We start from the raw sequence: 16,203 nt of genomic DNA, 5'->3' as shown, positions 1-16,203 counted from the left end.
CTAAACAGGGTCTGCCAAACCACCATTAAATGAGAGAAACATGGTGAAATCCTAAAGCTGACATAAATGCCTATAAAAATATTACTTACCTGGGCTTCCATAACTTTAAACCGCTTTTCTTGTTCTTTTAATCCACTAAAATATTTAGACAAATTATCCACCCTGTGGAAACAAAGCAGACACACTGAGCAAAAAGGAGAGGCCTCAGAAGAAATCCTAAAACACAAAACCCATGTAACTTACTAGAGCCATGGCCCCTCGCTTCTGTGCTGCTGAGACATCCCAGAGCCCCTTAAAAGTTTCGTCGTTTTGAGGTGTTCCCCCAAGTATTTATTGAAGAGAGCAGCATTGTTGGGAAGCTCTCATGCACTTGTTGCCCAGGGACTCATTATAAACTCACACAGATCACAGCAGCCGTTTAGCTTCTGGCGAGGGCCACTTAGCCCCAGCTGCTGTTGGGGACAGCAGGAAGGAGACTGAGGTCCAGCTCTGTCTCTCCAGCCACTAATGTCCCACCTGTACCAAATGTAAACTGATCCTGGTGTGAGAACTGAGGCCACAGTATTTCTTCCATCAACATGGGGGAGGTGAGCCACTTAAAATTTATATGAGGTTTCAATTTTGGAAACTGGTTTGACATTCAAATCCCTTTTTCCATGCAGACTAAAGGGACTGTGTAGAGAACTTCCATATAGTGCCTCCAAATCGTCGTATTGTCCGCATGCTTTCTTCATCCTTCACCTCTTCCCCCATCATTTCCTTATTCTTAGCATCTGATTCCCTATAGGCTTCTCCAATCCCTCTCTGCTTTTTCCTAACTACCACTTCAGAGTTTCCCCCTAACAGGTTGCGTTCCATTCAGGTCTATGTGGAAAAGCTGCTGCTGGATGGGTCTAATGCAATTTGGGATTGGTTCAAGTTCAAAGAATTACTTTCTGAGGGTTTCATAAGATTTCAAATATGTGCTGCTACCACCTAAAAGCAAAGATAAAAAGCCATGGGTTTAGTGGTGTTCATCTGAACCTCTTCCAGTCTCTCTGTGGCTCTGCTATACCTGAGATACCGTGAAGCCAGACTGATTCTGACTTTTCCCCTCCAAGCAGTCAATTAATCTACAAATAGCATCTTTAAAGCTTTCTACCTTTAAATCTAGAAAGAACATAATTGTGCCCTTTGTTTGGAAGCAATTCTACACATATTTATTGCTTCATCTTAGCAGCTGAGCTCTCGTTCCTAGGGTTTGTCAGTGACCTGCTTATGAGAATAGACTTTAAACCAACATAATAATTCTAAATTATTATGAATTAAGAGTCTATGTAGATTAGAGGGAGAAGAGTATTTTCCAAGAATGTGCCCAAGTGCGCTGTTCTGGGCTCCAGCTATTCTAGGAGTTAGACAGATGCAGGTTTGTTTTGAGAGACAGCACAGAAAGAAAACAGAGACCACATGAACATTTCCGTGGAACTTCCTTATTGTAGTAACTTTCACACCCATTATGCCTCTCTTTGAAGTCAGTTTTATCAGAAGAGGAAACAGCTGAAACAGGTGTTAAAAAGCTTCTTTAAAGAAGGCTTTGCTGTCTGGCTTTCAGTATTGACTTACATGCAGGGAAAACAGCAACATCTAAATACTTTATGTCTCACTTAAAGACACAAAGTAAACATTTACTCATTCAAAGTAAACGTCTGAATAATAATTTAGCACTTTCTTTAGAATGCTAAACCGGTTTAAGTGATATTCCGAATGGGGAGATATTTTAGAGAAGTATTTAAATGGAGATTCAGTTAATTAAATACAATTTTAGAGCCAACATCACTAATTTCTTGTGGAAAACTGTAGTCTCATGCCATAAAGCTGTAAATAGTTGTTCTTCTGCATCTGTGGGCTGGGGGTAATTCAAGGTATCTTAAACTTCCATCCAAAGCCTACGCCATTCAAAAGTCTATGTTGTATTCCTGCAGGGGATGGAAGTACATGCATTGCAGTATAGCAAAGGAACTAGTCTTCCCCCATTTCTTGATGAATATGATTTTCATTGAGCTTGACTGCAGATTTGGCTGGAGCTTACAGGCCTGTAATTGTACATACTTCAAGAGCACCAAAAACTCTGCTAATATTGTAGTGATGCCAGCTGCTCACATTTTTCAGGGACTGTGTATTTCCTAACTGTGTTCTAATTGAACTCTTCATATAAGCTTTACAAGCACCTGAATGTTTATCTCATTCAAAGCTGAAGGCTTGCGAGGTACACCTATTGTAGGTCAAAATAACATACTTATTAGATGTGGCCTTCAGCCTTTCGTCATTGCTTTCTTTCCTTTCTTGTTCAAGGTTTACAAGATAATTTTCTTTTTGCACCAGCTCCCATGTTATGATTTTTTGATCTAGGCCAACTGGAAGATCTCTTTCTGTAGGAAAAAAAAGAAATTAAGAATTATGTTTTACTCCCTTTTCTCTTATACTAGTAATGGAAGGCTGCTATGCTAAAGAAAAAAAAAGTCTTGCCATTGCAGGCACTGTGCCATTGCAGGAGTTTCGTGTTATGAAAATGTGGTGTAAAATAAGTATTTTCCACTTTTTTTTTCTTGTGATGGAAGGCTATAGACCTTTTTGCAGTTGGGTATGAATCCTGAGTTTTCTAAAGAACAGCACGGACTAATTTCTGTGGTTCCATTTAAACTCATTTACAACCTTACTGGACTTCTGACATATTTTAGCCCCAAAATATTTAATGAACAGAGCTTTATGTTCAGATGCACTTTATCATCTAAGCTTCTTTATTAGAACAAATATAAATAGGAAGGAAAAATTGTGAATAAATTCCTCCACCTTGAAGTATAAATCCTGTTGTTGTCAAGTGTCCCAGCCAACAACAGACCTCAATTTCACAGACGTATTTTGAATGTAACATACTACTTTTGTGTCTTCTTAAAGACTATTAAAAGGGCACACTTGCTGCATGCTCCAAACACTACTGAATCTATAACCTTAGCAGTGAGGTACTTGCTTTCTTAGGGGAAAAAAGAATTAATTATTTTTTTTAAGAATCTTCAGCAGTGTGCTTTGATAGCCAGAAGGAGTGCGTCTGAAAGGAAGCTTAGTCAAAGGGCTCTGAATCGGTCCGGTCTGACAGCAGTTCTGCTCCAAGGCCCATTTTCAGCCTGCGCATGAGAGGTAAATAGGCTTATTACCAGACACAATTAAACTAGATGGGCCAAGTTTGCCATTGCTATAGAAAGCCCCCAAATGCCTTCTGTAATTAGCTGAACTTCATCTGACTTTTTAATTAAAAACTTCTAAGGCACCACCATTTCTCTAAGCGTGCTTGTTCTCTTCGTGTCTCTGTGTTGGGAAATTCCACTGATTCTAGTAGATTTTTAGACTTGGCTTATGTTTTTAGGGTTGTCCATACTTAATAATTACTAAAATTCAGGAGCAAATGAGGTAACTATTCATTATCCATTGAACCTATCCATAGGTTGAAAGAGATCCATTGTTATCTCTTCAGAAATCAAATCCCTTTAACCAGTTTTATATTGACACCTTTGTTGTAATAACTACATTGCATAAAGAAATGCATTGTGGGAAACTTTATAGTACAGGGTACATTATAAGCCTAAATTTTTCATTTGTACTCTCCTGGCACTCTTTGTTAAAAATAAATTGTGATTCTTGGCTTAAGGAAATCTTAATTGCTCTTCTGTTTTGCCTATGCAGCATGTCCTAAGATAGTATCAGGGTCTCCAGTTGCTAGATGCTTGTTAACAACTCACCGAGATGTTCTTTTTTGCGTTCCATTTTGTTGAAGATTCTTCTGATAACCAGAGTTATGTGGTTAATAATGATAAATGGTGGTGCTAAGGCAGGCCGGCCATGATATTCAACAATCAGGTTGTAGCGCTGAATTTTCCAGAAAATGTCCGCATTCCCCTGAACAACTTGAAAAGTGTAACTGTAGTTGGGGAAAAAAAAGTATATAACTGTTTTTACCTCAACAAGCTAAAGCTTATTATTACAAAATTTAGTCCCATGTTTGCTTTAAAAAAGGAACAGCAAGTTCAACAAGTGGTGTTAATTTCATACGAAGTTTGTGCAAATTCTTAGATATTAAAATAATTGCAGTCGGCAGTCTTCAAATGTTAAAAAAATACATTAGGGTTTTTTCTAAAAGAAAGGTAATTCCACTTCACTCAGGCAAGATTGGCAAACATGCCACGTCAGTTCTTCAACCAAATGAATCATTATTAGCCGTGTTGACATCAAGCATGTGCAGATTATCCACTGCTAAGTCTGCCAAGTTTACAGCTGCTTTGCACCTGCAGACTTGTGCCGCAGCACAGCCAGGGATCCAGACCCTTCTATGCATGTTAAATTGAATTTTAGCAATAAAAGAGGCTTCTTTTCTTCTTGTCTTTAATGCAGATAGGATAAGGATGATGAGAACTTAAGAACTATATGATCACAGAAGCCTACCTATCAATCCCCAAATAATATTCATTAGGAAAATTACTAGTGTATTCCAAAATGAATAGCCAACAGCAATGTAGTAAATGTGGGCATTCAGTTAAACCTTTGCAGCCTCTGTCTTGATACTTACAGAAGGCGCTCTTACCTGAACATAGCAATCAGGAGATTCATAAGGAGAACATTTGTGACTAGTAGGAAGATGACCAACAGAAGTATGACAAGCCAGTTGGCATAGCTGTTAGGACATGAGGGTGAGTTCTCCTGCAGAATCTGCAGTGGGTTAAACGTACAGTTCCTGGGATACATTCGTGATACTGCAAAGAAAGACAGAGAAATCAAAGAATAGTTTTGACTAATCCTACTGCCACGTGTGTTTCTTAGAGTGGAGACAAACACTTTTCATTTTGGTGAGCAAAATCTCTGACTTTCAGCAAAGAATGGCAAGAATTACAAATTGTTCCTGATGTTTGAAGGGCTGCATTTCATAGCTCTTTCAATGCAAATAAAAACTGAATATCTCTAAACATGTCTTTTCTTAAGAACTAGTGACATGGATGGATGCATATATTTAGTACCTTTACTGTTAAGATGCAAATCAAGGACAATTACGACACTGATTACTAAAATGAGATTTAATCTTGGCTGCATATAAACAGCAGCATAATTTTGTTCTGAATATTTTACAGTCATTAAAAGCTTAAACCCAATATTGTGGTAGTATTTTTGTACTGCCCTTGTTGACTACTAGCAGGACTGTAAATATGAGACTCTCTTAACCCTAAAAGGACAGTTCTTTGCTTGAGCTACTGAGCTGATTCTTGCAGTTGAAAGATCATTTATGTGAACTAATATCCAGTGTCTTTAATTTTGTGAAAATATAATCATGTCGTGTGCATGAAGAGACATTGCTTTAATGTGCAAGGGGTTTGCAACCCTAGGACAAAGCAGACCTCCAGAACTTGGCTGCTTGGCTGTCACAACTGACTTTTTAGTAACATTCAGCAAAGGGGGGTTGTATTGAAAAGGCTGTATCCTTTTTAGACTAGTTTTTAGTTCCCAAAGTCAAACCACCTTTGAATATTTAGCAGTTGTGTTCCTCCACATTATTGTGTCTTCGCAGTCCTCATGCTGGTACACGTGTTAGGGGAGAAAACTCAGTAAAAGCTGGGAATGGGGTTCCTCATTCTAAATTTAAACTACTTTGTACATCTGAGCTTGCAGTTGAGGTTAGTAAGAATGGTTCGACTGCATCAGACTAGAGGTCTAGCCCTGTATCCTGTCTCCAGCTATGAATTAAGTCCACAAACTGAGAGTAGCATAATGATATTCACTTTTTTGTTCTCTATTTTTTCACTAATAATGCTTTTCCGCACCGCCACGGATAACCCCACAATCATATTCCTTAGAGTATGCAGTTATATCAAAGCTCACCCCAGCTGGGACTGCTTTCACCACGTGCATTACCTTATATCTATCTACACTAAATCTCATTTGATAATTTAGCACTCGTGAGAGTCCTCTGCAACTCTTAGGTGTCAGCTTTAGTCTTTACTACCCAGTCATATAGTTTCGTCAGCAGATTTTGTCCCCCTTATTACCCATCTCCTTTTCGTTATGTTTCATAAAGATGTTAAACAGAATAAGCCCCAGAGGGCCTCAGGACAAATTACTCCCTTCTGGAAATTGCCCGTGTGATTAATTCTTTTTTTCTCTGTCTTTTAACCAGTTATTTATCCCGGTGAAGACACCCTTTGGAGTCTCAATGGAGAGAAACACACATTTCTAAGGAGTGCTACATCTGTCTTATTTCCAAATGAGATGAATCCTATTCCAGAAATATTTGTTTCTCTCCAATTACTTTAATGGAAATAAGAGTGTATGGTTGTGCTGTGCATGCTTACACTGTCAGCATTTCAAGTTAAGTGAGATGAATCACACCCCTTTTCTCTTGTCTCATTCAGACTTTTTTGGCTTTTCTAAGACATATGCTTTTTCTTAGTAAGCAGAGTGAACATGAAAGAATGTTTACTGGTTTGCTTCGTCCTATGGGATTTTTTTGGTTCTATCTATATTACCTCATGTTTGAATCCTACTTCAATATCGCCACTGACATTTAGCTCTGTTATGCTGGCTAAATGCTGTGGCATTACTGCAGACTTCTTTGGGAGATGACCTATTCTGTATTTTACCTGCTTACTTATCAGAAATGTTGCCTTTGAACCTTTATGTCCAAGGATTTCCATATCTTGTGATTATTTTTATGTTGTTTGTTTGAAATGTTGCACATATGCAATTACTAGCTTTATTTGATTTGGGCAGCTTTACCTCTAGAGTAAATAAATGTTCTAGAGGAATATTTATCCTAAAACATAAGCGTTTGCTTATGGCAGAGCTGTACTGCTTTAACACTGTCACATTAGACTACTGCCAAAATGTATGGAGGTGCTATTATTTCAGTTTACACAGGGTTATCTTGGTCTAGGTTAAGCTGAACGGCAATGGATTGAAGTGAAAGAAGGTATGCCAGCCTTTAAAATGGCAAATCCTCGTGTGACTATTTCAGACTGCTTGCCTAAATAGGGCCAACCCTTATGCTCTAATGTAATTCCACACTGCACGTTATCTCTTTGCAAATACATTATTTATATCATAGCGTGAAAGCTTTGGCCCGCAGGACAAAGATTAAAAAAAAAAAAGAAGAAAAAAAAAGACAATACTGGGAAGGAATTCCATGCTCTAATCAGAAGCGTGCATTCAAAAATGGCCAAGGTAGGGGGGGAAGAAATTTCCTCACTGTCTATTTCATCCAGTGGAATCTGGCCAAATATCTGAAGGTAGGGACGATAAAGCACCCTTCTGAATATCCATTCCACTCGGCTGTCATCGGGATGAAGGAGAGCTTGAGTTGTCACACCGTACGCAATGAGCCACACACTCAAGAAAAACAGAAAGAAGAAAACATCCTTCATCTAAAAAAGAGAGGGGGAGGGGAGAAAAGGAGGAGAGGTGGCTGTAATAGCATAGTCAAAGAACGGTAGTCTTTCTATATGAAAATGGCCCAAATAATTCTGTTTCTTTACAAGCTTGTTTAGGTTAAGGGAGGTGGAACAAGATACAGCTCCATGCACAGAATTCCTCTCTTGACCTTGCTGTTATCATATTGTTCTTGGCCTGTAATCAGCATTTTTCTTTCACAGCTCATTTAGATAAAGGCATATTTTAAATTACAACATTGCTTTTCAATTGCCTAACATTTTAAAATGAAACACATTTTACCTTTCAAGTGAATCTCCTTGTACCTTTAAAATGCAGATTTTTTTGTGAGATCTCCCAGTACCATCGACTGCTTTACTGTGAATTACAAGCATTCTGCTGCAGCAGTGAATCCTGGTACAGCCGGTGCTCATTGATGAATACTGAACCACTGATACAGCAGACATTGAAGGCTGCAAGGATCAGGTAGCTTCTGTCTTGGGTTTTCAAGCTAAGTAATGCATCTGAGGGATTGTTTTCAGGACTTCCTGCTTTTAAACATTGTGTTTCTCTACAGAAGCAGAAGTAATTGAATCCTAAAACACTTACTTAAAAAAAACCCAATCTAATATGTATTTCAAGTGCAATAATTTTTCCCTGGTGGAAGAGGAACACTTCATCCTCTTCCCATCTAATCTGACAGAGTTCATTAGAGACTGTAGATTCATTTCAGTTAGATTATTGGATTGTGCATTACCCAAAAGCATAGGCATTTCAGATCTCCAGGAGGTTACTTGGAGTTCTATTAAGAAGCACGGTATCTAAGCCAGGCAAGGCATAGTTGACATCTCTCTGGCTTTCACCATCTATTTTGTTTTTTGGATGATTTAAAATTTAGCAATGCTGCAGGACTGTAATGGTGTCATAGTTAAGAGAGAGCGGTGGCAAGTCTGGAAATATTTTTTTCCACTCTGAACGGGCATTGTTCTGGCATTGAACTGCCATTTTAGCAGCTACCAGGTTTGTCTCAGCAATTTGGTAGCAAGGTTAAAAAGGAGAAAGACAATAAGAGACAATCTTGGATTGCTTCTCTGTTTAAGTAAGGGAAATGATCTTGCTTGAACCCACTTGATGAACCTTTCAAGAAGGTATCATTTACTGAAGTAACTGTCACTGTTCTTTCGTTTGATATAAGGTTCAACATTGAACTACCAAAGCTAAGGCATTGTGTTGGCTTGGATGGGGGGAAGATGAAAGGTCCTATTTTATGGTTTTGTCTAGGTTGCTGTTTATGTTCTTATTTGCATCTTCTTAATCTGTGTGTTATCTCATATGACTTCAGATGCCAACATAGTAGACACAGCACCATATTTGTTCAGGGCCCTGGTTTAGCTTGGTATGCAGCGAGGAAGGATTAGGAGCTGTAGACCTGACTTGTTCTCTTACAATAAAAGTCTGCTAATGCTGTAAGTTAGATAATGTTCAAGAACAAATATTTATTTGCCATTTACCCTTTTGCTAGTCCAAGCAAATGTCATGTTAGAGTCCCAGTTATTGCATTTGTAGACAAATCCAAATAGCTTGGTAGTTATGTTTATTCAATGTATAGGCTTGTTTAGACTGCAGAGCTTTTACTGAGCTCTGCTGTGAGTCACAGATCAAATATTTGTAGATTCTGTAATAGCACTTACAATTACATGAACTCCTACTAATCAGTTACCATGAGCTAATAGGCCTAGAGGATTAACATGCCTAAATAAAAAGCTACTTCAACATACCAACGCATACCCAAGCACAGTAACTGTAGTCCTAACGTCTCATTTCCTGCAGGAGAGCGGTAATAAATAAAGACCTTTCATCAACATCTTCTAACATATGCTCACAAAGTACTAATATGTTTTCATTGTAACTTGGAGCTACAAAGTACAAGTAAGAACAAATCCTGTGGGAACTTGCAACTATCCTTTTTCACAGATTTTTTTTCACACTTCTTGCAAATAACATAATCTATTTCCCCAAGTGGAGCAGAGACATTCAGTAAATGCCCTGCCCTTCTGTAAATGGCCTGTCCTCTGTCTGAGGTCTTTGCTCAGAATGCACACAGCTTATGAAGTAGGAGGAATGGCAGTAAGTCAAAGACACTCTACTCCTTATTTGCCAGATCTGAAGATAAATGATTAGGTAAAAGTATCAGGATTAGTAAATTGGGACCAACCTATTACACTACCGAGCTCTTTGGAAGGATCTATTTCAAACTTACTGCATCTAATACTCATGATAAATAAGGGAAAATATGCAAAATGACAAGCCTTAAACATATAAAGATAGATTATATACTGATTTCCTTTGTAAAGAGAAGACTTCCTACTCTCAGTTTTTTAGAAAGCACAAGCATTTGTCTGAGAGACACTGCACACTTACCATCCTTTCCACAATTATGATCTTTGGTCCAAGCTGTTTGTGAATTGCAAAAATATGTATAAGTCTAAGTGTAAACACCATAAAATCAATGGCAAGTATTGTACGGCCAGCTTGAAAAGTCGAGTTCAGCATCCTGCAGAACACATGAAATGAAATATCAGATCTCAGCAAGTACTGCCGAGAAGTATTTTCTCAAATATCACACTCAGTTTCCGGACATAGCCTCGTCAGGAAAAGGCAAGTGCTTCAGGGCTGCGGTTGCATAAGCCTGTAAGAGGAATGTAATATAATGTCTGTGTGTTGATGAGAAATAGCCATGGAGGGACACTGTATTCTCTGTCTTGGCTTCAATGAGATTTATTTTAAAAAAAAAAAAAAAACATTGACTAAAAGTGATTGCCAACAACAACAACAACAAAAAAGCAGAGCTTTTCTGTACATGTGTTTGAATACCAATATGTCTTTTTGTGGTCTCTGGAGCAACTTCTATGATTCCACGGAATTTTAGAGGCTTTTATTGGAGAAACATGTCTCAAAGCTTGTAAAAGTAAATGTCATAGCCTGCCCTCATGTGCACATGAGACTTCCCTGTCAGTGGACATACATAGTCCTTGCTTCTGATGCTGATGGCATCACATGGAACAGATATATACCTGCAGGTTACCCCAATTATGAAGAGGAAGATGGTCACCATATCACATTTATTCCAGTTATCCTCCACATACAGTTTAAATTTTTTCATTAAATTTGTGTCTTCATCTGTATAGAAACTCTGAAAAAGAGGAATAAGCATTGGGATTGATCTGTTTCCAGTTTCACTATTTCATTGCGAGTTTTAACATAATACCCGTTTCCCTTTTCTCTTTCATTGCAAAGAGCAAAACCAAGTTCCTAGTGTAAGAGGAAAAAAAGCTTGAAAACATAAGCTCGATTTACTGTCTTAAAATACAAAAGTTGGATGAAAAAGAAAAAAATCAAACCTTTTTATTCTTGTGATATTAGCCTTAAGAATTTTTGAGGCCTGATTTAAGATTTTGTCAGCCTTTGGGCTGTTAAACAATGCAACAACTTTCAGTCAAAGTTCAGTTTCTAGATACTGCTATCTAAACAGCATGAACAGATTTGGCATTTGTATACTGGAATTGTCAGTGAGCGCACATTTGATTATCTAGGCAAAGAGTTGGGTTTCTTAATTGGGTTTAGCCTGGCACTCTTCATGTTTTACAGGTTTATAATGAAATGTTCTTTGATCCAAATATTTTCCATGTCCTCCTCTGGTTATGGCCTTGCTGCATATTTTCAAATAAATTGTAGCAAACTGGGATCCCCTTCACTGTCCCTATTGCTTAAATAATGAACACCTCTTTGTTCTTCCAGAGTAAATGTTTATAACTGCTTTTTCATGTCTAAAGAGGACAGCTTTATGCACCCACAGTTGGCAACACACTAGAACCATTGTTCACACATTATTTCGGTTGTTGAGCTGAGGACATTCTAAAGCCAGTAACTGAGAGAGTAATGGAGAAGTTTGGGGGTTTGTTTTTTTTTTAAGAAAAGCAAACCAAAAAGAGATCTGCTAATGTTTTGAGTTGAGAAGTATTTTAGGAAAAACACGAATCATCTGAATTAATTTACTTGTTTTTTTAAACAGTCCCCAGGGGGGAAGAACCTCTTAAAAGTATGTAGAGCTGTCTGGTGTGTTTCCAGGTGTAGAATATAACTTCCAATTTACGTTGTTCCTTGTGGGAGGACCTAGTTCTGGGGACTGAAATCAGAGAGATACTTTGCAAAGTGAAGGACACCTGCAACTTAGCAGCCCACTTGACTTAGCTACGGCTGGAGCAGGATGGACAAACAGAGGCGGAGCTACAGGTTTAGATGGTGGAGGAAGAGCTTGCTCTGGGAGAGAGAGGTGGAGTGTTTTGGATAAGGTAAGTGCTGTATTGCTCTTCTGTGCAAAACTGCACCTAACACTTGAAATCTTCAAGCTTGTACAGTTATACAGATTGTAAATCTATTAAAAAATACTGCCTCAAGTTTTACTGTGTTATGCCTAAGATGATGTAGGTTACTGACCTGTCGGATTTCTTCCAAGACCATGGTAAAAACCCAGCAGTAAAGTATAATTTCTTTAGCAGATGGACCCTCAGGTGGAGGTGGTTTAAAGTCCAGTAAAAGGACATAAGTAAATAGAAACAGAAAAGCAAAATACATTATAACATTCCCCATAAAAACAGTTACAGGGGCACTCCAGAATTTTCTCCACCGAGTAAACATGAATGTCGCCCACGCTGTGTTTTTGGAAGGGTTCTGCTTTTCCAATTTACCGTTTCCTCTGCAAAACAAAAAGAATATAGGCTTGGTGACAATTTCCTAAAATTAGTTCATGGGAATAGGCTCAGTATTCTATATAAAGCTTCTTGTGAGATAGTAATAGGTAGATGCTGGGGACGGCAAGGAGGAAGGCTGTAAAAGTCAGAGCAATCACATTACCATAGCAGAAATATTTCAAGTAAAAAAAAAAACAAAGTTACATCAGACTTAAATGCATATTCTTGTTATTTCAGTTTTGTTGTGTTAATTTGATTTGTAACTTCATTGTGTTCCTGCATGTAGTACAAACACTGTGCAAATACGCAAGGAGAGGGCGAAGTTGGCTAATTGCTCTTCATCATCCTAAATAATAGGAAAGAAAAGCAAATGGCCAATGTAGTTTGTGAGTCAGTTCTTAATTATTTTGGCTCTAAAAATTTCTTTCAGTGTTTGCATGCGGAAGTTCTTGTTGTTTTTGCTGTGACTTTAAACAATTCCTCTTTTTGACCCAGTCTCAAAAGTGCTGGATCATACTAAGCATGTGTTTCTTGACTGTCCTTGCTGAAGTCTGAGAGAAGTACTGAAGGAATACTTTAGTCCTTTACACAACTGTAAGCGCTGGCATCTTGCCTGTTATGATTAAATTAGAGTAAACTTCAAAAAAAGTAATATAGAAGCCTTTTAGCAAAATAAGTTGACCTCATAAATTATTTATTAAGGTAGTCTTTGACTATTGTGGAATTATGCAAGTATTTTGGTAACTGAAGGGAAATTTGACCTGTACACCTACAGTTGTTTTTGCTGTGTTTTGGAACATGAAGTGCAATGTATTGGCAATGGAAATTATCCTGTGCACAGAATGCAAGTTCTTTGTATTCGATAGCAATCTGATCTTAGTGTGGGGTTTTTGTTTCCACATAAATTGCTCTCCTGTGTAAGCTAGAGATGTTATTGGAGCTTTAATTTTGTGATTCTGAGAGGTGTGATCTCCAAGGAAGGATGTGCACACTGGGGCATGTTTTCAATTTCACCTCACAAAAAATAAACAATGACTCTTTGCTGGTTTTTAATTTCCCCTGATGTTCTTGCTAATTATTAAATACATTTGTTACAAGGAGAAGTTTGTCCTCACAGCTAGTCTCTTCTATGTGCCTGATTCCGTACTACCTCTCAATTTATGACATCATAAGATACATTCCCATGGTAACAGGCTAATATCATAAACAGATAATTGCAGCTTTACTGTAAAATGCTGAAATAGATCTGGGAGGGAGAGAGCCTCTTTGTTTAAATAAATTGGTAAGATAATAGGAAGTAGAACGCATAATGTAATGACCAAACCACGCTTCACTCAAGATATGGAAGTCTTTATGGCATTGCTTACAAATAGCTCCCAAGAGGCAGATGGTGTTACACCTATTTTATAGGTTAGGGAGGAAGAGAGAAGAAATAATTATTTTCTCCAATATACCGGCAGTTAAATGCCAGAGGTAAAAATAGAACCTAATAACTCTGACTTGGTCCAGCACTTCATACAGCGGATGATGCTTCCTCGCTACTGTTCATATATTTCTGAAGTTCTCTTTAAATCATTGAAAAGCACATGCTTAATACAAGTGGCTATTTGGCACTATTTAGCCATTAAGAGGACTGTGTGCTAATCAAAAGTCTTCCTATCCTGACTTAAGGCTGTGTGGCCTCCCAGGTTTTGGTGATGAATGTGTGGCAGAGGTATAGGGTGGGATTCAGAAGTTCTGAATCACAGATCTATGAGCGACAATGGGCAACTGACAAAATCTTTGTGCTCAGTTACTCATTTGTGTGATGCTCCCTCTAACTTACAAGTTTGTTGTTGTACGTCAGGTTCCTCAGGGCCCATCTTTTAAAATACAAATGAAGAGCACTGGTATGGTGGGAAGCTGACTTAATATAAAATTCCCAGGTAGTGATGTTTGCAAGTACTTCTGTTGCTGCCTTTGGAGGAAAGTATGTAGTGATGCACTCAAATAATACAAGGTTTTGCGGAGAACCTTCTTTCTGCTCAGCTCAGTAATCCCATAGGGGCTTAGTTCCTAAGTCCAATGTACATCAGCCATCACGAGCTGAAGGGAATCTCAGGAAATGCTTTCTGATTCCCCAGGTATTAAGCAGATTCCTTGTTCTGTAGAAATTACCTGCTCAGAACAAGTAAAGTCTCCTTAAAACAGTGATATATCCATGTTTATTTTCTATGTTCCTTTTAGAGACCAACAGCAGCAGTAATCGGAGGGCACTTTCTGAGGAGTAATGACTTTCTTGGTCCTTCAGATGCTCCTTAGATCATTAGCTGGTCATTAATCCACAAGAAGTGTCCTGTTCTTTGATTGTTGTCACAAAAGTTATATTAACTAATGGTTTTAAACTTACCTATCTTCTTCCTTGGAAAAAAACAGAGTCCTCTCTGTGTCTAAACTGTCCAGCTCTCTAAATGGCTCTGGCTCATTCTTTGATTGTTTTTCCTCGCTGTAAGGAAATAAACTCATTAGTTGAAAGATTATAGTTAGCAATTTTTCACTACTAAATTGGCACTCATACAAAACTGCTAGCATGTACTTGTCTTGGACTTGCTCTGCTGAGAAGCTATCAAATAATGTGTAATCCTTATCTCTGTAAATTCTGTTTATTTGTAAGGAGAAGGCTGAAGTCATCCACAAGATTCAGAGAAGTGATAATTGGCATGCTTCACAAAAATGGAGCAGGATGCTCAGTTTCCTTGGTTTACTTAGTGTTTGAGCAGAAATAAACCCTCAGTCAGTCCTAGAAGACAATACCCCAGTGTTCCATTCCTGATTACTCTTAGTAGCAATTAAGAGAGGAAATGCCAGAAGCAGTAGGGAACATGGTATCAACTCTTGCATTTCCAGGGAAAGGAGGCAAAAAATGTCCTCAACAGAACAAATTTGGAAAGGCTTACTTTGATTATGAATCATAATTTAAACCTTTCCATGAAAACTTTGCCAGAATTTCACATTAAATTACTTGAATTTGTGAATTTGGCAGCCACTATGACAAGAAGGTCATCTTTAGTGATACTGGCAGAAGGAAAGTCCTGAGTCAGCAGTGCCAAACAAGTATTCCTCTTGCTTTTTAAGTAGTTTAACAGTTAAGAAACGTATATTTCATAATAGCATGTCATTCCATAATGCCAATTCTGATGATTTGTATATGATTCTCACAATACTACGAGGTTTTCTTAAAGTTTCAGTTCCTGGGTTCTTATGACTGCCTGAGCATCTTGGCTGCTTTTTTTTCTGATGTTTTTGTTTGTTTGGTTTGGTTTGGTTTTTTTAAGAAAGTCTAAGATTCTAGCCATCTTCACTGTGACAAAAAGCTGCAAACTACAAACTCCAAAGCTGTGCCTGCAGAAGACTAATAAAGAGATCTCACAAGACACTGATTTTGAAAATCTTAATTGATTTCATGTCAGTCCTGTGTTTTTAAGCTTGACTTATGGCTATGGAGGTTTGTGGCTGTTAATACTGCTTTGTGATGGCTGTTAATACTGCTTTGTGATGGCTGTTAATACTGCTTTGTGATGGCTGTTAATACTGCTTTGTGATGGCGGTTTTCCTTGATAAGATATAAGGCTTGTGGCTGATAATACTGCTTTGTGATGGCTGGTTTTCTATACACGATACTAAGGTTTGAACCAGCCATCTCCAAATCTAGAAATAGATGGTGCTATACCTGGAGATGTTCCACACATCACTGTAGAATCTGGAGCTGACAGAATTCCAACAGGCTTTTCTGTGGACTGTGCAAAATAGAAGTGATCTATGTGAAACTGTGGCATTGACCTTTTAAGTATTAGAATAGGCACTAGTACAGGATACACAAATCACTCAGTCCTGCAGAAAACTGATTTGGTTAATAGTGGTGCAGTCCTTCTGTTGACACTCTGAGGCAATATTACTGTTTTTATTACTTGGGTGAGAAATTTTGAGTCTGGATATTTTTTATGGCTTGTTTTTCATCCCTTACTTATCTCTT

At 38.1% G+C, this 16,203-nt stretch overlaps 1 protein-coding gene across 1 annotated transcript in view; it reads right to left on the bottom strand.

Moving 5' to 3' along the window:
- TRPM5 (transient receptor potential cation channel subfamily M member 5) overlaps positions 1–16,203 on the bottom strand; it is a 40,320-nt gene that overhangs the window by 2,647 nt on the left and 21,470 nt on the right. The window contains exons 14-22 of the mRNA XM_059825701.1: positions 14,581–14,676; positions 11,938–12,196; positions 10,515–10,633; positions 9,862–9,994; positions 7,262–7,436; positions 4,613–4,781; positions 3,774–3,952; positions 2,276–2,408; positions 90–162 (exon numbers count right to left, since the gene is read on the bottom strand). Of these exons, the coding sequence (XP_059681684.1) occupies positions 90–162; positions 2,276–2,408; positions 3,774–3,952; positions 4,613–4,781; positions 7,262–7,436; positions 9,862–9,994; positions 10,515–10,633; positions 11,938–12,196; positions 14,581–14,676 (1,336 nt within the window). The remainder of the gene's footprint in view (positions 1–89; positions 163–2,275; positions 2,409–3,773; positions 3,953–4,612; positions 4,782–7,261; positions 7,437–9,861; positions 9,995–10,514; positions 10,634–11,937; positions 12,197–14,580; positions 14,677–16,203) is intronic.

Source organism: Gavia stellata, chromosome 17 (assembly GCF_030936135.1).
Source record: "Gavia stellata isolate bGavSte3 chromosome 17, bGavSte3.hap2, whole genome shotgun sequence".
NCBI classification, from domain to species: Eukaryota; Metazoa; Chordata; class Aves; order Gaviiformes; family Gaviidae; genus Gavia; species Gavia stellata.
Note: the sequence above shows the minus strand (reverse complement) of the source record. Positions and strands in the feature narration are given on the sequence as shown.